General features: G+C 39.4%; 2 protein-coding genes across 5 annotated transcripts; both read right to left on the bottom strand.

The window, feature by feature from the left end:
• Window positions 1-489: 489 nt before the first annotated feature.
• pwwp2b (PWWP domain containing 2B) lies at window positions 490-11,232 on the bottom strand. Its single transcript, XM_015033577.1, has 3 exons — window positions 10,727-11,232; window positions 5,514-7,248; window positions 490-1,955 (listed from the first exon to the last, which is right to left on the bottom strand). The coding sequence occupies exons 1-2, from the start codon at window positions 10,864-10,866 to the stop codon at window positions 5,514-5,516; spliced, it is 1,875 nt and encodes a 624-aa protein (XP_014889063.1). The 5' UTR covers window positions 10,867-11,232; the 3' UTR covers window positions 490-1,955.
• A 2,688-nt stretch (window positions 11,233-13,920) lies between these two features.
• On the bottom strand, window positions 13,921-23,239 carry LOC106948105 (leucine-rich repeat-containing protein 27). 4 transcript variants are annotated; one of them, XM_015033584.1, is made up of 10 exons: window positions 22,747-23,238; window positions 22,533-22,663; window positions 21,002-21,060; window positions 19,838-19,990; window positions 17,906-18,083; window positions 16,630-16,728; window positions 16,435-16,495; window positions 15,108-15,187; window positions 14,254-14,398; window positions 13,921-14,154 (listed from the first exon to the last, which is right to left on the bottom strand). In XM_015033584.1, the coding sequence occupies exons 1-10, from the start codon at window positions 23,002-23,004 to the stop codon at window positions 14,053-14,055; spliced, it is 1,266 nt and encodes a 421-aa protein (XP_014889070.1). In that variant the 5' UTR covers window positions 23,005-23,238; the 3' UTR covers window positions 13,921-14,052. The 4 variants fall into 4 exon arrangements, 3 of the variants coding, with proteins under 3 accessions (XP_014889070.1, XP_014889071.1, XP_014889072.1); XM_015033585.1 differs by having other exon boundaries at window positions 14,254-14,374; window positions 22,747-23,236; XR_001425109.1 differs by lacking the exon at window positions 15,108-15,187 and having other exon boundaries at window positions 14,124-14,154; window positions 14,254-14,374; window positions 22,747-23,239.
• Between the last annotated feature and the right edge of the window lie 513 nt (window positions 23,240-23,752).

The raw sequence follows: 23,752 nt of genomic DNA, 5'->3' as shown, positions 1-23,752 counted from the left end.
TGGATACAGGAATACAAACATTAAGCTTCATTAATGGCCTTCTGCAATTTATCCAAAAACTAAGTTTGACATTAATCTCTGAAATTTTATAGAAAAATCTGGAAATCTGAGTTTCAAAACTCATTTTAAAATTTTGAAACTCAGAAATTTCCATGTTTTTTTCTCATAAATTCCAGAGATTAATCCCAAAATTTGAGGCAAAAGTTTTACTTTTTAAATACAGAAATTTTCTTTTTTCTAGAAAATTTCTGAGATTAATCTACATTTTTTTTTTTTACTTTTTTGGCAGAAATTAACTTATTTTTTCTGTCTACAATAACCGTTATACAACGTCACAGAACTGGACAACTGTCAAAAAAAATTTTCTAACGCAATATATTAATTTGAATTCATATTAACCATAATATTTGCTTATAAAGCATCACTTTAAAAGTCTTTTTATGTTTTAAGACCTTTTTAATAGCCACAAATTATACACAACTGCACCAATATTGCTTGTATATTTTATTTTATGTACAGTACAGGTAAAAAAAAGAAAAAAGAAAAGAAAGTAGTCAATAGCATTGACTGACGTGGGCAGCAGTAAACGGCCATGTTGCTCATCCATGGGAAGACGACTGCCTTCCTTCTCAGGCGTACACTCCAGCTGCACCTGACAACAGCTTCACAACGAAGATTATCAAAACAGGAAGAAGGGAGCAGCTCTTTTTGAAAAATAATAATAATATTAATAATTATAATTCTGTCACCTAAACTGAGCCTGCTTTTCCGGTTCTGGGCTGGAAGAAAGGAGTCGTGCCTGTGCAATCTTCGGTTAACTCTTAAATACTGACCGCTTCACTGCACTGGATTTACAACGCTAAAGTCACTAAAAGTCAGTGCTGCAGTCGCCATTTCGCCCGAAATACTGCGACGAGTTGCAAGCCAGCTTTTTGCTTCGTTTGTCCTTCAGTCCCAGTCAGCAGCTGAATTCACAGTATTATTACAGCATGGTATTTATTTGTATTTTTTCCTCTGAATGAAAGTAATTCATAAAGCTTTAACTGATGATGCATGGGGTGGGGGGTGGGGGGGGGGGGGGGCGTTGTTGAACAGTGGATCTGTTTTTGTAGTGAGTGTCAAGAAAAACAAAAACATTTTGTCTGGTTTTCTTATGGATTTAACTTTTAAAATAAAATAAGAAACAAAAAAATAGGGTTTTAGTTTTGTATCTCCAAGGCCATAGATAGTCGACCACAAAGACTTCTGCGCTCCGCTGCCGACTATCGAGTTTGTATCTCTCAATAGCGTTTCAGACAGTGAGCTCACAGCAGGCCACCAAGGTACAGATAAAGTGCTTTTTTTTCCTTTAAAATGTGTCACTTTAAATAATTAAATGTAAAGATGGTTTTCAGGATATCTGACTAGTGAAGAACTGAAACGGGGCTGGGGGGACAGACACGACTGACTCTGGACTTCGGTCCGAACGCATCCTCCGAATGTTGCCGTCTGGAGCGTTCACATTTTCAAAAATGAAGAGTAAGACTTTCAGACGTGGAAAAACAGCAGCAAACTAGAAGGGTTTTCCAAAAAACTATCAGGGAAGGAGGACTGAAGGAGAATAAATACATTTGGATCCATGTAGTGTTTGTTATGCGGCTCTATAGAAATATGATAAAACCTAGAAAATAACAAAAAGTTCAGAGTTCATAGAAGACCCATGAGATTCCTGGTCTTTTGCTATTTTTTTTTGTTTGTTTTTTCCATTTTGCTCCCTTATCCAGTTTCAATAATAATAATAATAATAATAATAATCCATCTTCTGCCAGCCTTGTGAAAAAAAAAAAAAAAAAAAAAAAAAAAACAGGTATATAAATAGTAGCCATGGCAACGGCATGTACTCCCACTCCCGGGCCTTGATGACCGAGTCTGAGAATCCAGAAAAACCTCGGAGACGTCTGTTTGGTCCTCAGCCTCTGCAGGACAAATACAGACAAACCCAATCAGCTGAAGCAATGAACTATTCACGCTCCTTTAATCAAGCTTCAACCACTCAGGTGAGAGTATTTTAATGGGGTTTTCTGATAGATAAAGTAATGACAAACAATTTTCACCTGTTAAAGGTTTGCATGTAGCTCCATGTACAGCTCAAACAATTAATTGAGTTAATCAATTATTGAAATAATCCTCAACTCATTTAGTAATCAATTAATTGTTAACTGGAGTGTACAGACTCAAAAAAGGAAAATTCCTAAAAAAAAAAAACACTTATTAATCCAAAACTGTTCTACAAATGTAAACGTTTTGAATTTTAAGATAAAAAAAAAAAATCTGTAAATATGCAGAGCTTCAAATTCTGTAAATGAAATGTAAAAATAAGCAACTTTTGCTATCCAACAATTAATCTGTTAATACAAAAAATAATTAAGATTATCCTCTACAGTGTATTAATGTTAAATCAAACAAAATGGCTTTTCCAGTTGACATTAGAAGTAGTTTTTTAGCTGCATCCTTTGCTATAAATGATCAAACGTTCATTAAAGATGTTATTGTATTTTAGGCAACAAAATGTTCAATTTTGTATTTAAAAAGGCACATAAATAATTTGTGTATTTGCACCTTTTAATCCATTTCTAATTTTGTATTCAAAGGTTTAAGAGGTTAAATGAAAAACAGGCTGAATGTATTGTCAAAATAATATTAAAACAATAATTACTTGAAGCATTATGACTTCAAGCAATTATTTGAAGCTCCATTCATCTTTACATCAACTCTCACCTCCTGAAGAAAAACCTCCCCACAGCATGATGCTGCCACCACCAAGTTTCATCGCCTCGGTCGTCATGATGCCGTTTGTTCATTTAAAAACCTCCTTCGCCTTCAGGGAACATCTGGATTTACACTCGGGTCAGATTAGACACAGATGGACTGGATTTACTTTGTGTCTCTTTTACATAAAAATCCTTGTATAGACTGAGGTTTGTGGATATAAAGTGACCAGAATGGGTATGAAAATTTTGGCAGGTCGGTAAATTGTGACATTTTTAACATGGAGGAACTCTGAGGTGAACGTCAGCAGCTTTTCCCACCGCTTCGGGCCGTTATGTGGCCGAGGAATCAAGAAAAGCGCTTCCTGTATGATGCCTGGAAAAAAGCAGCTAATAGTGGCCAGTCTCAGTTCCTTTTCAGTTTGTCCTCACAACAGAGCAAATAAAGGAGCTGGAAAACGCAGGCCTGCCTCTGTAAACACGACAGGCTTTCACGTTGAAGTGCGCGTCAAAGACCTGCGCTTGCTGCTGGTGCAGCAGCTGCGTTTTCTCGGTCACTAACCCCCAGAAACCAGAGGAAGGAGCTCAGAACAGACGCATGACAAAGTGCTTTTGACACACAACTGAAACCACATGCTTATGCAGTTCAACAGATTTAACTTGGCTGAATCTGCTCTCTGGATTTAAAAGTACTGAAACGACAGCAAGACGCAATAACTCTGCTTTTTTTATTTTTTTTTAATGGCTCCAAAAATCAGTGATACCTTGCAAAACAGAACTTATTCTGTTCCGTATTTGGCTGGGATTTTATGTGGCAGTTAACTTCACCGACATCCCTGAATAAAATCCAGATTAGCTGCCTTCAGAAGTCTGCTGACTGGTAAACGAGGTCCACCTGTGTCTTATTTGTTCGTTGGAGAGCAAACGGCTCTATGAAGCTCTATGAAGACAAAGCAGCACAGCAGACGGGTCAGGGAGGAAGTTCAAAAATATCAAAACTAAATTCGACGCTTGAATCTCAGCCAGATGAGATCAAAATTAAAGTTTCTGTCAGGCATTCAAATAGGGATGAAATTGATATATTGATTCCTAAAATAATCCTCAGTTGCAGGCCATACATCATGTTCATCTTCCAACAGTACAACACATAACTGCCATTAAAGCGTTGTCATGTTACAACAGCCTAGTCAAAGTCCAGGTCTAAATCCAACTGAGAATCCAAGTTTCCAACTAAATTTGCTACTTATACTAGTTAGTTTTTTGAAATTTTATTTCATACCTTTTATTAATGTTATGAGGCTTAAACTGGGATCAGAGTTTCGTTCCACCTCATGTTTTAACATGTGCTGAAATGACAGAAACTCTTTGAACCTTGAAGAAGAAGTTAAGAAACATCCAGTCTGCTTATTATTTTGGGCTCGACTGAAAAAAACTGAAACAATATTTTGCCTGTTCTCAGCAATAAAATCAGGATCCAAGTCAGTCTGCATCTGAAAACACTTCTGTATTTAGCTAAGTTTTAACACAGCAAATAAAAGCAGATTTGGTGTACTTCAGAGTACAAGTCAATATGTAGATGTGGTCCAGGTTACCATGACATGACAACAAAAAGAGAGCTTGGAAAATACGATCACTTTGTGTCAAATTAACATCTTTGTAAGTAGATTTGAATTTAAATGTAGTTTTGTCCTAGTTCATTTAATGTATTCTTGAATTGTGGTTAGAGAGCCAAACAAAATCAGTCCAGGGCCACAAATGGCCCCCGAGCCTCTCTTTGAACACCTTTGCTTTAGATGATAAATCTCAAAAACAGCTGTAGCTGTGATTTATCGAAAGGTAAATCTACAAAGTGTGGGCTGGAACAAGCTACACTTAACATAACAAAATGTTACATAACAGCTGAGTGTCGACTGGACTCTTGAAGTTGGATTTAGATCATCTTAGAATCAGTTAAAGAACAAATTAACTAGAGAAGAACTGATCAGGTTTTTACTGACCAGGATGGAGTCATTTTGTTTTTTTACAATCCTAGAACACAATTTCCATGTTAAAATTTAAAACTTCTGGTTCCTGAGGCTCTTATAACATTTAAGTAGAAAATGTTTACTGTGGAAATGCAGGTTCATCATCTGTATGTTCCTCAGATCATCAAACAACACTGTGCTAAAGTTAGCTGACAAATGCAGATAAGCTCCGTCTCCAAATCTGTCCCACTCAGGAAGTCAAATCTGGACTGGCTCATCCAACGATGGGTTTCACCGTCTGAACTAAAATATCTGCTTTCTGGTTGAAAAGTCTAAATTATGAGTTTCAATGCTTAAATAAGAGAAATGACTCCTTTTTCAAAAAAAAAAAACATCCTTCTCTTCACAATCTTCTTTTTTCCACAGCGATGCAAACTAAACTAATCAAACTATGTTTTTCTAGACCTTAATACTTTGGAACTGTTTGAATAAGCACAACAAATATTGGCCAGAAATGCAGCCAGACGGGAAAAAGTGGGACTTTTCTGTTTAGACTCTTTAACCATCACTGCTTCCAACAACTCAGTAGTGTTCAAATCCCTGCTGGTATTAGCACTGTTTTATTTTCTCTATTTATTCATTGGAGGTGCTGATCATTTTAAGGTAGAAGTGTTGATTTTTTTTATTGAGAAGGCGCTGATTTTTAAGGATGAGCTGCTACTTTTTTAGGCGGAGGTGCTGATTTTATACAGTTGTGTTGTCTGTGAGATCTTAACTGAGTCCTGTACGAACTGGGACTGACCTACGTGTCGCAGTGGGAAAGCAGTGACGTAATCTCTGGTCCCATGTGACCCACGGCCTTGGCTGCTTCCAAGATGGCTCTCCTGTACATCCCTTTCTTCTTGCGGTTGAAGCGGGACCTGAAGAGCTCTCTGAAGGGCGACAGCTTGGCTACGGACAGTTGGGAGGTGGTGGGCGAGCCGAACCACGCCACCTTGGCCTGGGGCCACTGGGCCTCGCAGCCGTCGGACTCCTGTTTCCGGGTGCCGCTGATGCTGAGCACGCGGGCCGGCCACCAGGGGAAGCCGTGGATCTTCCCCCACACGATGTCGCCCACCGCCACGGCGTGGCCCTCCTCCGTTACGCACTTTGTCATGCTGCGAGTGTGGAGGCGCACCGTGAGCGGCGGCACCGTCTTGCAATCCTCGCGCGGCGTCACGGAAGACGAGGTGACGGACAGGTCTTCGCCCGGTGCTAGGTCGCACAGCTCTGGCGACGTCCCTTCGGAGCTGAAGGACTTGGACTCGTCCAGGCTGTCGCTGCTGCACACGGATAGGCTGGATGAGTCCGCTTTGCGCTTCCGGAAGTTGATCAGGAGGGTCAGGTCGCTGTGGCTGCGGTCTGCCTCCTCCCCAGAACTCCCTGACCACAACTCCAACGAGTTCTTCCCCTCCCCAGAGTCTTCAGAGTGGGGGATGCAGGAACCGGGCCCCCTGGGGCTCCGTCTCCGGCTGCCCCCAACCAGTTCCGCCTCGTACTCCATCATGGTCTCCTCTCCCTGGCTCTGCGGCGGTCTCAATCGGATCTTTGGACAGGACGAGCCTTGGTTCACCGTTGTGAAAGGTCGGGTTAGTTTGAGTTTTGGAATAGAGACAGTGAGGCCGGACCTAGTGGCGTCCAAAATGTGCCGCTGGTCCTTGGTGGTGTCCGTGGACCTCTTGCCGTTTCCTCCCATGCCGTTCTGCACCAGCTGTTTTGGGCAGAAGGGTTTGATTGAGCCATGCACCCGGGATGGGATCTTCATGACCTCCCCCTTCCCCTGTGGAGTGCTGTAGGAAATCTTTATGACAGGGCTGTGAGGGATAACATCACTTGCCGCGTATTTCTCAACCTCAGCCTCACCCCTTTTGTCCTTTCGGAAGCGCTTGCCGTCGAGGACAGGGGCGTTTTCTCGTCTTTTAGCGTCCTTCGTTGTGATGACGTCCTCTTTTCTCGACAGCTTCGCCGGGTTGTCTTTATAATCCCCGTCATCGTCACTCTGCAGAGTATTCTCTTTTCTAGAAGTCTTAGTGTTGCTAATGCCGTCTTTGCTGTCCTCGTCGCTATTAAGTGTGTTTTTACACTTTTCACACAGAACCTGCCGCGGCCGCAGTCGAATGGTGCTGATGGTCATACGTCCCGGCTCTCGCGACCGCCTCTTCTTCCTCTTGATTGGTCGCGGAGGGGGTTGAGGTACCCACTGGCTGTAGGTGTGGCGCACCCATAAAGGCGGAGGGAACGGCGCTCCTTCAAAATAAGGAGGGAAAGGAGTTTGTCCGGCTGGCACGGGCGTGGGGATGGGGCAGGGTGGACGCAGAGGTGCTGTTGGTTCGCTGCTTTCAGGGACCGAGTTTTCATCCTTTGGTCTGTGTGAGGCCTGGCTCGGAGATTTAGCAACCGGCTCCTCGTTCAAGATTTCTGGGATTTCACAGTCTGGCTTCGTGATGGGGCAATCACCAAGTTTAGCTGTGAAATCTGGCAGACAGAAGAGTCCAGTCCTAAAGTCCAGAAAAGAAACACAATAGTGTAAATTATTTGCATATCAGAAATGTACATTGGCACACATAAAAGCAGTACAATAAATAAATCTTTTATGGCAGTAGCATAAGCTCTCAAACTTTAAATTGAGAATTTTTTGTATAGAACGTTGGGTAATGGCTGGTTTAATCTTTTCTGAGCCAATTCGGTGTTGAGACAGCCAAACATCACTAAAACATCCTTCAACTGTCTGAGAAAGACCACCAGATTTGATTTAGGGGTTTTCACTCCGGATCATCCGTTAGACTCAGATTGGGGACCAAAGTTGAAACATTTGTTGCATTTTCAGCTGCTGCAGTTCACTTTCACACTGCACTGTGTCAAACAAATCAAACCCTTTGAAAAACTTGTTCCCCTCCTCGCCTGTGGTGGCGCTGCACCAAAAACCACTGAAGGAAACTACATAAAAACCTATGAAAGAGACACTGAGAGGAACTTGAAATGTAAACAAAAATGAAGCAATGTCAGATTTTAGCCATTGTAGGATTTCCGTTTTGTCTTTGGTAAAAGATAAGAGCCATTTCAAATGCTAGCGCTAGACTCACACATTTGTTTTGGTTGTATTTACCCAGAATGCCCTGTGCTACAGTCCTAGGTAGCACAGGGCAGCCCACAGAACACAGCATAACCAATCCTCCTCCGTACCGAAAAGTGGCAATCAGATTCTTAGTGAGATATTGATCCTGTGTTTTACACCACCTGGAGTTTTTCTTTTCATCTGACTGAAGTTTAATTCAGTACAGACTTATTTATAAGAAACTCATCTAATTCATACACAAAATCAAAAGTTCTAAACCAGTGCAGTGAAATTAAGTGCAGATTACCAACTGGTATTTAGTAATTGACTTTACAGCTACTCCTCTATGTGTGGACTAGAGAACAGGATTAGGGCCACTGGAAAATAAAAAAATACTACATCCTGACTTTATACTCAAAGTTATGGATAAAAAAAAGAGGTTTTACCCAGTCCTGACTCAGGGTCTGACAAGTAATATGTAGACAAGTCTACACAATTAAATTTGGGATGGTAGGACAGACAAATGTTTCTGTATTCTTTGTGCAATGGTCTCAACAGAAACCCAGCTGGGATGTAGATGTCATCTAATGGTTGCTAATGAGACCGTGCCCCAAGATGCTAATCTTATCAACAAATCACCAATAATTACCTATGAAGATATTTTTGATATTGCCTCTAGTTGTTTCAAATTTTAGGTGTTCAATTATAACTATATCATGTTTTGTTTTGAAGGGTTCTGGTCTTGTCATGTGCACATCTCAAAGGCACAAAAAGTAATGAATTCATAATTAAAAGGTTAGAGATGCTGTGATCATTAAAACAAAGAAAAGTTAAGTAGGATTTTTCTTAAGCCCTTTGTAGCATTTGTTGCATACAAATAAAGGTGTGGCACCAGTGCTTTTTGTATTGTGTATTTTTCCCCCCCAAATGAATGAATGCAATCAAATGAAAGGTTTGGTTTTGATTGTTTCTTCCATGCGAGATGAAGCTGCTGCCATAAAAGACTAATTTATTTTAAAGTTGTTTACACATATTTTTACCAGGGTGCTATTAAGTGTCAATGGAGGTGTTGAAATAGTCCACGAGAAAATTAAGCAGCAAAATAACTAAAAAAAAAAAGAAGAGAAACGTGAACGGTTCTGTTTCTCTACGACAGGACTGAACCACGCTGCTCGTCACCTGCCTTCTCAAAGTTCTTATAGAGTGGGGGTTGGGTTCTGCTGAGCGAGCCGTGCAGTAATCTCTCCTTATGCCTCAGGCTACAACAGCAGAGCAATAGTATCACCCACTTTCCCTGCTTGATTGTACGCATCTTCTTTCATATCCTGGGATCGATAAACATGTCTAATGAAGGCCAAACGGCCGAGAAGTCATCAAGAGGTGGCTGGCAGGCAAAAAAGTAACATGGCTGAGCTGCTGTAGTCAGGAGACAGCAAACAAAGAGTCTACAGGATGCCCAGGCGCTCCCCCTCCTCGCCTTCCCAACATTTGACTGAACAAAAACAATCCCATGAATCACCCGGGATTCAGAGATGCAACCAGGAGATTTCAGTTTGTTTTTGCATCCACGTCTACTCAGGGCTCCTGTGCGGTGAGATTATTAATTAGTACACATTTGGGGAGCCCATTTTCGTCCCCGAGAGAAGGAGCTGGCATGGCTCGGTGGGTTATAGTCTCCTGGCGATGTTTGTTCCTCTCAAACCTTTCTATACGTGCCCCAAAGCTGCCAAATATTAACCTCCACTGCGACTGACAGCGCACGAACGGTGCTGCCTGTTACAGGGAACAGGCCGTGCTTGTTAAACATAGCACAAGGACGCACAATATGACGAGCAGTGATTCACTAAAGCTGCTGGCACTTCACTTGGCATACAGCAACTAGATAGTGGAGATTAGTTTGAATGATACGAATACACAAGGATATCTTTAAAAAGCAGAGAAAAACAATGAGAGGAAATGATTTTCCCTAAGCCAAAAAGGAAGAAGGAGTCAGATTTGGTTTTTGTCGAGGCCTGGAATAGAGGTCTATTTCGGGTTATTTCAAGGCCTTCTTTTCCCCTCATTTAAGTAGTTTGTTCTCAGAGCAGCTTGAGCTGTTGCATAAAGAAGGGCCAAAGCTGGTCAGATTTTGATTCTGCTAGGCTATAAATAGTGTAAGCCATCAGCTTTTAAGGTGCGCAACACAGAGCTGACAGTTGAAGTAAACAAAAACATGAAATAATTAGATAATAATAATGTCACAATAGTCTTGACCCCTTTATTTTTCTTATACTTGAGCAGGACTGTGCTTATAATCAGAGAAGGGCCTTCAATGCCAAACAGAACTAGGGTCACTGATTATTACAAGTTGGATGAAGTCAAACAGCCAAACATGACAAATAATCCATTAAATTTGTAATTTTCCATGATTCTTATGAACTAGAGGTCCCTGGGATGTACCTCAAATTAACAGAAATACTTTTGATTATTTTAAACGGCACAGCAGAAAAGTCATTTTAATCAATGTGTGTGGATAAACACATCACTGTCTGATTCACCGAACTGCTTTTATTCAGTTTCTTTGAGCTTCTTCAGCATTTGATAAGGCTAACAATAAGCTATTGATGAATTCAGAAACAGTAGCTGCTGCACAATATAAGTTATCAATCACTGCACTCTCTAATCTTATAAAATGAGATCAGTGTTTTCACAACGGAAAACTGATATTCTGCCGTTTTATAACGTAAAGTCAAATGTCAGTTTATGATTAGCCACCAAAGTTAGCCGTTAGCTCCCCTGTCAGCTACAATAACCCATGTCTTTTTTCTGAGGGCCCAGTTAGCTGCTACAAAGCTAAGGAGCTAGCATTTCAGATAGCCGTTAGCACGCTATGGCAGAGAATAATTTCTGGTAAAAATTAAAAAGTCCATAAAATTACTCACTTTTTGTTGGACTCGAGTAATATCCCCGTGTAGCTCCTTTCTCGGTAGGTCAGCGTCACCACCAGCGTGTCGTTAACAACATGATCGATAGTGACAGGTACCCGAGAGCCGGCCCGCAGCTCCTCGTCCGCAGCCTCCATGTTTCCCGGGGTGCTCTGTCCGGCTCCGCGGTACTCGCTCCCGGCCAAGGGAGCCACGGTCGCGTCGGCCTACGATCCGTCTCCCCCTTCGCTATCGAGAGCAGGAGGCTACGCTAAGGCAGAAAATGACGCCATCACCCCCACCAAGTCCATTACAACAGCGCTGCCACCGCTGACATCACGCTCTGTGTGCTACAGGAGCAAAAAAATCTCCCCAAGACGAGGCCTGGCCTTTTTCTCTGCCTCACTCTGTTTGATGCCGTTCATTACTGCTCACCTCACCCTGCTGCCCATGCTGAGAGAATAATGGCAACTTTGCAAGTAGATCAAGAAATATCTATAAAATGTTTGCGCTACTAAGAAATGTACAACGAATAAAAAATTATTTTAAAATGTTTACAATTTCTCAATAGAACAGAATGTGTTGTTTTCAGAAAAAAACAGCTTCAGGATTTTTAAATCCATAGAATATTTATGCTTCAAATCAAATAAATTGTAAATATATTAATCTTATGTTGCAATCGAAAGGTTATTTTTTATCAACCTTCTGAAATGACCTTTACTTACACTAACAATTGCAAGGTTTACAGTGGAGAAGTGCAGAGGAAAACAGAAGTACAAAGAAAAAGTAGTTGTCTTTATTTTTTGATTCCACAAAGCTTTTAGATATATCTCCCAGAAATAGCTAGTAAAATATGTTTATTTTTTTAATTATTTAAAGCAGGTTTAAAGAACAAAAAAAACAAATAACTAGTAAGACAAGAGAAAACATACATAACCGAGAATGTAATAATAAGCATTAATCTGTTTGAAGGGGAGTAAGAAGTGAACTTATTTTCTTTAGCTCAGTTTAATTAAATATATCATTTACCAACTCAGTCACTATCAGAAACATGTAATTAAAAATCTGTTGTGGTGTTCTAATGTTACACACTGGCCAAAAAAAACAAAGCAAAGTAATTTAACTGAGCAAATAGGTATGGATAATTACTGCCTGGGCGAATATCTTTCAGCTGGCAACAAAGTTATTTAACCCCAGATGACGTAATGAGCAGCTTCTCATTTCATTAAACAACCAGGTGGAAAGACATCCTGTGATTGTGGGAAAAAAATGCTTCTCTGTTTAAAAAGAGTCAAATCATTGGCATATAAGAAGATTGCATAAAAAATTGGGTTGAGAACTGTTTAATGCATTATTAAAAGCTGTAAGAATAGAAGGAAATCATTGTTTTGAGGGGGGAAAACCCCTGAATGATCATGGTTGGTAACATCAAAGAAAATCAACAGCAGAACTCAGTTCAATGTGTAACAGTGAAAATGAGAGCATTTTCATCACTAGCAATGTGAAAGGAACTCAGATTGAACAGATGTGTAACCATAAGAAAACCACAGATCAGAGAGGCCAACTGGAGATAAAGACTACAATTTGCTAAGGCGCATAAAGATTAGACGTTAGAGAAATGTAAGAAAGTTGTGTGATCCGATGAGCTCAGATTTATCTTCTACCACAATGGTTGATCTCTCAATGGTTGATCTCTCCCATCTTTAATACAAAATCTTGGTGAAAAATTAATGCATCACTGGATGGAAATAAACAATGTGACATTTCAGAAGCTTATCGAAACAATGCCACAGCAAATGTGTGTTCTAATCAAAATCAAAGGCGGTCCCATTAAATATTAGGGTGTGTGACCCGTTTTATTTTTATATTTGGTGGTGCTTTTTTTTGGGTCAGGCTGTTTATTTCTGTGCTACCAGGCATTTTCTGGGTCCTTTTAAGGTCATGTCCCAGCATCTGAGTAAGATTTATGTCCAGACATTGGCTAGTCACTCCTACACTGTCTTTTTCTTCTTTTTTTTTTGAGTTAATCAGAGGTGGACTTGCTAGTATCCTGTTACATAAACCCAAGTGTGTTGAGTCATGAACTGATCATTTGACTGGACTTTCTTAGATTTACTTTATTGTCATTGGACAAAGACACAACAGTGATTTTGGCAATGAAATGTTGATTCTTGGCTCCACAGCACACAGAAAAATACTGAAAAACTGTAACTGTGACAATAAATACACTAAAAAAGTGTTACTGGTGAAGTTGTGAGTTGTTGTTCTGGTCCTGAAAAATCCCCTCATTCCCAGACCATGCCTCTACCACCACTGTGTTTGACTGCTGGCATGATTCTATTTTCCTGAACTGATGGTGTATTTTAATGTCAGATGTATTGGGACATATAAAAAGTTCCACTTTTGTCTCACAAGTCCCCAAATTAGAGTCTACAAAAGTCTGGAAAAGTATAACATTTGTACTGAGCAAATATCTGAATTTCTTTAAAGGGGCAATATTATGTGTTTTTCAGACACATAGTCCCATTTTATAGCTTAATCAAGTAACTATTTTATCTTAAGTTAGCATATATATCAAATATAACTCAAGATAAATTTGACATCGTAATTTAACACCTTGAAATTGGGTCTCTGTCTCTTTAAAAACTCGTGCTCTTTCTGAAACTCTGCCTTCAGGAAGTCATCTCAACATGGCTCTTCTATTAACCCTTTAACAACGTTTTTACCAACATTTCATTGAGAAGTAGCTTGGATAATGGCCTCACCAGATCCCCAGTTCCTCCAGGTGTTTGCTAATTGCTGCTGGCTAGTCTGAAGGAGCTGAGTGGGGGAGTTGCAGGGTATGGGTGCTCTGTGAGGTGGAAGCTTGGAAACTGCGGTTGAAATTAGCTTCTTGAAGGCGGCGCTAGGTCCACCCAGTCGTTTTGCACAGCTCCAAACAGCTGCCATGGAGATTAAATGATTTCTCAAACATGCATGAAAGAATCAATCAATTAGCTTCTTGAAGGCGGCGCTAGGTCCACCCAGTCGTTTTGCACAGCTCCAAACAGCTGCCATGGAGATTAAATGATTTCTCAAACATGCATGAAAGAATCAAGGCAACACTCCAGGCATGTTTTTGAATTGATTTCAAACAGATCTGTGAATGTTAACCATACCTAAAGTGTAAAATGGAGCAGTTGTGTTGCAAACATCCAGTATAAAAAAAACAATTAGACTTGATATGTTTATTTTTAAAATGTCTGCATTTTGGCCACTAATGATGGAATCGTCTTTTTAAGTCGTCTGGAGGATGTTTTGATTCCTAAAACTCAAAACATGGTGTAAACAGTCAGTGGTCCAAGTCACTTGAAGAGGAGTCTCGGCCAGGAGTCTGGACTGAAAGGGTTTTCAAAATTCCTTCGCTGACCTTTTCTTTCAAGAAGTCGTGCTTGTAACCTCCTGATCTGTTGGTCAGATGGGAAAAAAAGTTAAAAACAAAAAAGATGAAATCAATGATATCTGAGTTCAATACAGATGGGTTTCTGTAGATTCTCGGTGCTGACCTCTGCCACGTCCTCCAATGTCGCTGACATCTCCTGGTTCACAGTGCTCCTGGTATTCCTGTGTCTCTCCTGCAGCCGCTTAACACGAGTACGGATGTTTCGCTCCAGCTCCCGAGCTGATCTATAGGTGCCAGAAAGGTCAAACCTGGTTATCAGAAGAGAGGATTTTAATGGTCAGAGGTTTTGCACTATAGGTGGTGGACAGTAGAGTGAAAGTGCAGAAACTGTGACTGATTCTTTCACAGAAAACAGAAAAAAACAGCTGCTTTTCAGAGAAGTAGGTCTAGTCCACATGTAGCTGCATATCTGGGAAAACAAATGCATTTTTAAGCATTATGGCATTTCATCCACATGAAAACTCTGCTAAAAACAATGTAAAAAATGTAACTCAATTTATAATAAGATACAGTAAATCAATTTTAAATGGTTAATATGATGGAGGATGGATGTTGTTAGTAGAGACTGTTTTTGGTGGATATATGTTTGACAGAAACGGCTTTGGTGTGTCATCTCTCTTGTGGAAGAAATTGTTCTGTTTTTTGTTTTATTTCATTTTTTTTCTATTCTCCAAATACAGAATAATGTGTAAAGTAAGACATAAAAGAAAGGGTGCAGAATCAAATAAGTTTATATTTCTACCTACCATTTTTTCATTAGTTGTATAAAGACCCAGCCAATGATCAACTTCTACATGAAGAGTCCTAATGTCCTGTGCAGCATAGTGATCAGCACAATGACACTAAATTATGACTTCCTGCTGAATATTCTGATTTATTACTAACCCACACACACCTGGCTCCTATCCTAATATTTCTGCATCTCTTGGGGATCTGTGCTACTTTTCTCCACTTTACCTGTCCTCTTCCCTCTCTGTGGACAAGCACAACTTCGGCTCCTGTGAAGGTCCCTCTAGATGCCACTTTGAATCCACTTCCTGTAACGTAGCGAGAAGCTCTATGTGTCTCACAGCACATTATTTTGATTTTTATTGCATAAAGGAGCTATTGCAGGACGCCCTAAGTTGCAGCCTGAAAGCAACAACATGACAGACTTACTGCAATACATAATTCAAATTCATTTCGGCCTTTTTATTTCTCACTTCTTTTTAGGTATGTTTGAATATGTGCCAAATAAGAAGAGTTAATTTTCCGCAGTAAGTGCTGAAATATGGTTGAAAAACATCCAACTGCAGTATTGTGAAAAGACTACACCCTCTTACTGATTTCTTTTGTCAGGTTTATAGGTCATCATCAAATGCATTTTGGTATCACACCTGAGTAAATACAAAGAGAAGTTATCCGCTTTTTTTTGAAGACCAAGTTCAATTTCATGAGTTAAATCCAGTCCTTTAGGATAAGGAAATTACTCTAATAGAACCTCTCTGACAACATAGAGTAGGTCCAATGATCTCATCATGCCCAGATCAAACAGAAATTCACAGACATCTATCTATTCACTGATAGATGTCTGTGAAAGGATTACAAAGCTATTTAAACACAGACAGTGATTAGGTTTCTGTTGAGAGGGAGGAAAGGATCTCCTGTAGCTGTCTGTGTTACAGCGGCTGTGGCGATAGTTGAGTCTGAAAATACAATTTAGTTATAGAAGAGTCTAAATTATTCCAAAACTGCATCAACAATTCATCCAGGGAGTCAGAAAACGACCCAGAACAGAATCCAAAAGTGCCTTTAGACTCCAAAATGTTAAAACATGGTGGTAGTAGTGTGATGTTGTAGTGCTACTTTGCTTTTTCCATACTCTCTAGTTTGTAACAACATGGTAGTTCCTGGCTAACTTCACTCTGATCTATAGAAGCCAAAGGGGCGCATTGGTGAGAAAAAAATCCAGAATTAAAACTTCAAAAACCAAACATTTGATTAATCGGCCAGCCCTACTTTAGGGGGGTACCTGTTTTTTCACAGAGGGATAGGTTGTTCCTTTCCCTTTCCCTTAATTTTTAAAAACTGCATTTTGTATTTACAGAGATTATCTTTATCTGATATTAAAATTTAAAAATGTAAGAAATCTTTTTTTAACTGTTAGAATGTCTCTGCATCCTTGCTGTATCTGGATAGATTCTAGTTGGCTTACTGCATTAAACATTCACTGTGATATAGATGGACGACCAGCGCCCCCTGGTGGTTACCAGGTGAAAATAGAGTAGCTGTGTCCCACATATACCTGTCTCTTTTTCTGTTTTGCTTTTCCTTTGGCTTGTTTATGGAGCTTTAGAGAAGCCTCTCTGCAGCAGAGTCACAGAACAAAGCAGTATTTTAATGATTTTACTCAAGTTAAATGGTTTTTCTGTGAAATGTAAAAGTTAAAATATAAAGTCTAAAGGACATGTGAGTTAGCAGGAGCTAAAAATCAGCCCACCTTCTCTCCTCCTCTCTCCGCGCAGCTGCTTCTGCCTTCTTCCCGTACTGAGAGCCGGAAACTTGAAGCTCGGGAACGACCTGGGTAGAAGAAGCTTTCCTGAAAAAACAAAAGAAAATGCTTTTATTCCCATCACTCCTCAAAGCCTCGGTGAGAAAACAGCATTATTTCTACTTGACATTCTACGGAGAATGTCACTGAAAAGAAGTGGCTAGGTATCTCCTTCCCACATGCAGTCCTTCAGAATTACAGTTTTCTGCAGTAACAACAGATTCAGCTGCTCCATGCTGTGACTGCATAACAAATAACACAAGCGCTGTGTTAGAAGGTAAGTATGTGGAAAATTTAAATGATTTCTGGTTATTTGCTGAATATGTGGACTTGCGGACCTGCTGAACACAAAAGAAGCTGGAACAAGATGTCCCCTTTTAGCTTAAGCATTTCAGTCTGGGTGACTTGGGGGATTTCAAAGCCTTGATTCTTTTTTCTTCAGTCATTCTGCTGTAGATTTGCTGTAATTTTGAAGATCACTTTTATTTCTGTAAACGTTTTGCTTTTGCTGTAGTTAATGTTCTATTCATACATCTCTCACTAGATATGTTTTCACTTCAAACGTGTGCAAAACTCTGCAGATATTTCTCTAAATATTGCTGAAACAGGCGTGTCCATTTTTGTTTGGCCTTGGACCACAACTCAAGAATTGTTCAAATATGACAAACAAAATAGAAAATTGATGACCCCCAAAATTGGGAAATTGTCTGTTTTTCTTTTAACAAGGCAACAAGTCAAGAGCCCTTTTAATGTTTTGGATCCTTAGTGTTATACAGATTTCATTAAACTTGTGTTTATTGTTCAGCAAGTAAAAAAAAAAACTTTTGTTTTGTACTTTGAATTTAACGACTCTTGAGTCCAGTAGTTTAAATTTGCCACTTTTGACCCTTAGAGCAATAGGTGTGGACACAATTGGTCTAAAATCTTATTTCTTCCGCAGAGATAGAAAGAATGTATCTTTCAGATAGAAAGATGAGTCTTTCAATCTGCAGAATGAATCACCTCATACTGTTGTTGCACAGCAGAAATAATCCAAAACCCAAAGATGGACCATCATTTAGACTCAGTAAGTCACCGCATTGCTGAATATCTCTTAAGACATAACTTGGTTCACCCCATTGATGAAACATGACATTATAATAAGTTTATGGGGTATAAATATATGTGTGACATGCTGAATATCATTTTACTTCCTATCGGATCCCATTCATACACTTAAACCCACATTTCGTCCAAAGGGCGAAGCAGAGACCTCCGGCTGGTGTATGGTACCAAGGACATCTCTGCTTTTTCCAGCAACATCAACTCGTATTTGAGCTCCTTGAACCTCAGCAGCCCGTCCTCGTCTGCTGATCCATCCACACTGGAGTCTGGCAGCTTCACCAGCTGGAGCTCGTTCTCAGCTGGCAAAGAAACAAACATGGCGGCTATGAGTGTGTTCTCGGAGCACACGATGGCTGCAAGAGTTCAAAACACTTCTAGTGACAGCAAGGAACAACACAACAGGCAGGTTAAAATGAATTAGGGTTGCACACAAATAATGGTATATTAGATTACAATTAGTTCCCATCGATTAACTAAAACCCGCTTAGACCTTCTTGTAGTTTTGTAGTTTGGCCGCCATCCAGCAGGGGGGCCCGCTGGTCATCCTGAAGCGGGGCCCTCTGATACATGATGCTACCTGTCCATCATTCTAGAGGGTTTGTCAGCATCTGACCAATCGGTGGTCGCAATTTGTATGGAAGTACACAGCCTTTATCTGGAGGAACTAAACTTCCGTTAACATTGCTAACACACTGTGGTCATTGAGGTTTCAAGGAAAATAACAAGAAATCATGGTCCAGCGTTGTCAGTGGGGAACATGCAATCCCGACAGGCATTACCCAGAGCATGTAGAGGGCGGAATACAATTTATGACATTTTCAAAACCCAAACGGAGTCTGGAATAAGGACAGAGACGGATCAAGTCCTGCGTCCGACCTCATGTCCAGTTGACTGAAACTGTGACCGACAGCAACTTTCACATGTTCGTCTGTATGAAGTAAACTGGTTGTAAACATTCCTTTTGTTGTCATAACGGCACTTATTAATAGTCCAATCAAAGCTCAACAAGTGAAGGTAGTTATGCTTGATTTTATGTGTGTAAATTCCAATGAACATGTGCTGCAGTAACTGCGGTATTTACATTTACAGCACATTTTTATGCTAATATCTACTTTTAAGCATTTTCCTGAAGGCATATTTTCACAAGCTGGTATTATTTAAGTCATTACTCACCTATTTTGCACATACAAAATGCATCTAACACAGCTTTCACACTCATATCCAATGAGACTTTGTGCCTCTCCTTCTTCCTCTGCTGCGAAAGACTTGGGTTTTAATTTGACTTCTCAGTTGTTTTCAGCAAATAGTCTCACAGACCTGATGTAGGACTCCTTGGAGAATTTTCTTTTTAAATTCAGCATATTAAGATAAATATAAGATTTTGTTATGGAAAGGTTACGACCTTATTGATACAAGAAGAAGAAAATGGCCGCTTATCAATATTTGATGCTATCAAATTACTTTAGATTAACTCATTAAGGATAACTTGCATTCCTATATTGAATAAATGCTTCTTTAAACCACCAAAACAGGGTTTGTGACACCGAAAAAAGGTTGAAGAGTGTGTAAATAAAGGCTGCGATGTTTATAGACTGACACTGTGAGGCTGCAACAGTGAATAAAAAGAGCTTTCTCTCCGAAGACCGGAGCTCTGCCTCCGTTAATAACCTTGTAAACGGGGAGAGGAATGATCGGATCAGGACTCTGGCTTTGCTCACTGTGCATCAGCTGCATCTCCTGTGGAGGGCTGTCTAGGGCTTCTGACGGTGATTACCTCCAGACAGCAGAGAGCTCCTGTTTAGAGCCCACTGGTAATCGATCATTTTCCACCCGGCTAAAAATATTACAGAGCTGGAAGCTGGAGCAGTGAGGAGGACAAAAAAAAATAGGAGAGGGAGTGAGGCGAGTGGCACAAGCTGTCTCCAAGGGAACACAAGTCACGCCAGCAAAGTGGTACCAGGGCAAGGAGCTATTTTTGTTCCCAGTCGTCCTATCTTTGACAAAGAGCAGATGGTTAGGAAGAACGAGGACCGTTAAGGTGCCTTTGATTCACCTGCAAGGCTCCTCCTCTCGCTGACTTCCCTCTCTGCCAGAACGGTCCTCAGGTGCTGCAAGATGGTGTAGCATCCCTGTTGCAAAACCTCTTTTGGAGGAAAATGAATGGGGCAGTCCCTCAGGCTCAGGCCTCTCAGTGTAATCACATTGCCTACAAAACAAAGGGAAGGGATGTTTGCTGTAGCAGCTTTCAGTGGTACAACAAGACAGGTGTTAGAGCTGGGTGACACGGCTTAAAAATAAAATCTATGATATTTTTCAGATCAGATCCAATTTTAATAAGGTTTTTGTCAGGTTTTTTTTTAGTCAATTTGATTTTATCTGAAAAAGAATTTACAAACAGGAAATATTTTTGAAAAGTGGCTTTTATTTCTTTATATAGTTTGAAAATAAAGTCAAATTTTTTGTTTTAAATTCTTAGTATAGCTTAAAAACAAAATCACAATTTTTTTCTGTTTTAAATCAAACATTTTATTTTGTCTCTGAAAAAGGAATTATAAACAAAATATATTTTCAAAAAGTGGGTTTTTTAATCTGTATATGGATTAAAATCAAAATCTAATTTTTTTTCATACCAGATCCGATCTGTGATTTAATCGATTTTTTTTCTAAAAAAGAAATCACAAAAAAAAAACATATTTTCAAAACATGGCTTTCATTTCAATCATCCCTTTTCTGAGTTGTACAAGGGAGAAGCAGTGCCAAGATATAGAAATTTCTTGTTTAACTACAAAAGTAATGTGATTATATCAGCAGAATAAAGACACAATTTTACCAGAAAGATGCTTTAATTTTATGAGAAAAAGTTATTTTAATGAGAAATAAAAGCTTTTTAGGGTTATCAAGATCTGACATGAGCAGATCAGTCTGGGTGTTTTTCACTTGATCAATCGTTTTAGTTCTGCTGCTGATGATAATGTGATGCTCGTGTGTTAAATCATTAAGTTTTTCCTTTTCTTTAAAACTGACACCAAAGTATAACTTCAAAAGATGCTCAACATTCCTCATTTTAATCTTTTGTTATTTTTCATGTTGCCACTATCTGTTTACTGAATGTGACTGGTGTGTTTGAGACAGGAGGCAGTGATGAAACAAAGGAGAAACCTTGCGTCTCAAAGAGTGAAACATTGCTCACTAATTCATGTGAGTGAACTGAGCTCACCGAGTTCTGCTGGAAGCTCTGTGATGGGATTGGCCTCAAGTAGAAGATGTGTTAGACACCTGCATGATCAGAATGACAGGTTATGAGATGGCTGAAAGCAATGACTCTCCTCTACACAAGATAGAAACGTTCATTTGAGTTTATTTTTTAGTCCAATTTCACCACACAGCTGGTATCAAAAAATAATCGTCAAGCTGTAAGTAATTATGTTTCGATCTAAAGAGCAACAATCTAGAATCAGCACACAGCTTCAGTTATTACAGCTAGAAATTAGTGATTAGATCTGAAATCTGGGCGTGGTGACAGACTCAGACTTCAACCTTCAGAAACACATAAAGAAAGTTACAAAGTCAGCCTTTTATCACCTGAAGAACATTTTCAGGATTAAAGGACTAACGACCCTGCAATTCTATGCAAAAAGAGAAATTCATCCATTCATCCTGTTTTTATAGGTCTGAATAACAAAATCAGTCCTCCAACTGCAGCTGATCCAGAATGCTGATGCTGGCATTCTGACTAAAACCAGGAAGATAGAGCTCACCACCCCAGTTTAAAGTTGTTGTTTCAAACACTCAGGTCTTCTGGCTTAGATCTACTCTGCACCAGTACCAGAACCAAACATGGAGAAGTAGCATTCATTTTTTTATGTTATTCTAATCTGGAACAAACTTCCAGAAAACATCAAAGCAATATAACACTGAGTTGATTTAAATCCAGGCTAAATCTCAGCTCTTATGAGTTGCCTTTTATTAACAATAAATGGAACACTGATCAACATATTTAATGCATATCTTCTTGATAGGATTTGACAAAATGTAGTGTTTATTGCTTCTTTCTATCTGATGTTTTAATGGTTTAAACCACTTTGTACTGCCTTGTTGTTGAAATGTGTGTTATTTGACTTAATACAATATTAGTACATCACCAAATCATATCATCAAGATGGACGACCTGACGTTTGACAATTTCTAAATAAATGCAACAAATAGTGCAACTTATTCAATTCATGCAAAAACATTTTACTGATCTCAAAGGAAAATTAAATGTTGCAGTAACTCATAGTAATTCAAAGAGCTGCAACTGTCTGTATTACGGCAAATTTGAAGAAGCCTCTGACTAAAGACAATCTGGAACATACGGTAATGAGTTAAACCTTTAAAATATGAAATTCAATAATAAAATGCCACTTTAAAGATGCATATAATTATGTCACTCTGTGTATTTATGAAATAATTTTACATGTATTATGGGAGAGTCACCAGGTGTGGCTCTATTTTGGGGAGGTTACAAGCTGAAAAGCCTGCGGATTAAACAACATAGAAATGCAGTGATTTCTAAAAACAAAAACTTTGATTTTAACTGTGATCTCCAACGCACACAAGAATAGAAATGTAAACCTCCGCTATTGATAAATGGGAGAACTAATTTACTTTCTGATGGGCATGTGTTATAAGGCGACCAGATGTGCAGTGTACAATACTTTTGCTAAAGATTGGCCGATTTAAATACAATAAATGCAATAGGACCTGACCTGTGTGAGCCAATTTCAACAGGAAGGGACGTAATGAGGTTCTTTCTGAGGTCCAGCCACTGCAGCTGGGGCAAGCTGGAGAACAATGATCCAGAAATGCTGGAAATCCTATTTTCTTGCAGGCACAGACGCTGAGGAACAACGGGAATCCTGTTAAATAAAGAGGCAACATGAAGCCGAGCATACACCTGCTGCTGCTGTGTACTGGACTGACCGTGAGCAGGCTGTTTTTCAGCACACTGTCAGGAACATAAGTGAGATTGGATCCCTTCAGGCTTAGCGTGTCTGTGGGAGTGGGCTCATCCTCTGGCTCGGTCTTCTCAGGCAGGCTGAATTTCCTCTCTAAGTTCATATCATTGTCTCCGAAGACAAAGCGTCCCTGTATGTCTTTGTCAAAGACAGCCATTGAAGAAGTCCAGTTAAGGTCATTCTGGACCAACTCGGTTTCGAACATCATTTTTTCTTGCGGCATTTAACCCATGAGTAGTGATTTTACGTAAGAAGCTAACTGTATCCGCTTTAGCTAAAACTGGACAACTACCGGCTGAATAAATGTCAGAAAGCGTCCCCTGCTTTCCCAGTTACTAAACTCCAACGACATAAAAAAAAAACCCTAAATACTTAAACCAAAACGTTTTGTACTCATTTTAAAAGTAAGCTAACTTTTAACGGAGTCTCCCAAGATTCAAACTGTAACCATAGCAACAAGAGTAACAACAACAACAGCAGTCACTATGAGTTCTACGGAGGGCCAAAAGGGCCAAATAAAACACGGGAAAAACATATCTTACTAAGTATTTTTAGTCTAGTTTTTAACGCATATATCTTTATACACTTGAAATAAGACAAAATTAACTTACAAATAACCTTTCAGCAATCTGTAAGAACTTGTTTTAAGTAAACAATTTCTTAAAATTGGGAAAGAAGAACTTCTTCCATTGGCTGTTTTGACTTGTAAAATAAGTGAAATAATCTGTCAATGAAATAACACTTTTTCATCAATATTAAGGTTTTATTTACATAAAACAAGCTCCTACATCTTGCTGAAAGGTTACTTTCAAGAAGACAGTAAACTTCCTTCGTCCACATTGTTTTTGGGTTAAAAAAATGTTTAAAGTTGACAGGAAATTTGAAAATATAATTTGATAATTACGTGTTTTTGGGAGACTTGAAGATTAATACGTAAACATCAACTATAAAGTCTTTGAAAAAAGCAATCA

This window comes from Poecilia latipinna, unplaced genomic scaffold (assembly GCF_001443285.1).
Source record: "Poecilia latipinna isolate Pla-1442-1.1 unplaced genomic scaffold, P_latipinna-1.0 Scaffold273, whole genome shotgun sequence".
In the NCBI taxonomy this organism is placed as follows: domain Eukaryota; kingdom Metazoa; phylum Chordata; class Actinopteri; order Cyprinodontiformes; family Poeciliidae; genus Poecilia; species Poecilia latipinna.
The sequence above is the reverse complement of the archived record's forward strand: the minus strand, read 5'-3'. Positions and strand labels throughout refer to the sequence as shown.

Excerpts from the sequence above, each read along its gene's own strand:
- pwwp2b (XM_015033577.1), bottom strand. The coding sequence starts at position 10,866 with ATGGAGGCTGCGGACGAGGAGCTGCGGGCCGGCTCTCGGGTACCTGTC. Across the intron at positions 7,249-10,726 it reads TTACTCGAGTCCAACAAAAA|GACTGGACTCTTCTGTCTGC; the intron begins GTGAGTAATTTT and ends TCTGGACTTTAG.
- LOC106948105 (XM_015033584.1), bottom strand. The coding sequence starts at position 23,004 with ATGCCGCAAGAAAAAATGATGTTCGAAACCGAGTTGGTCCAGAATGAC. Across the intron at positions 18,084-19,837 it reads CGAGAGGAGGAGCCTTGCAG|CTGAGAACGAGCTCCAGCTG; the intron begins GTGAATCAAAGG and ends TTTCTTTGCCAG. Across the intron at positions 15,188-16,434 it reads CAAAACAGAAAAAGAGACAG|GAAGTGGATTCAAAGTGGCA; the intron begins GTATATGTGGGA and ends GCTACGTTACAG.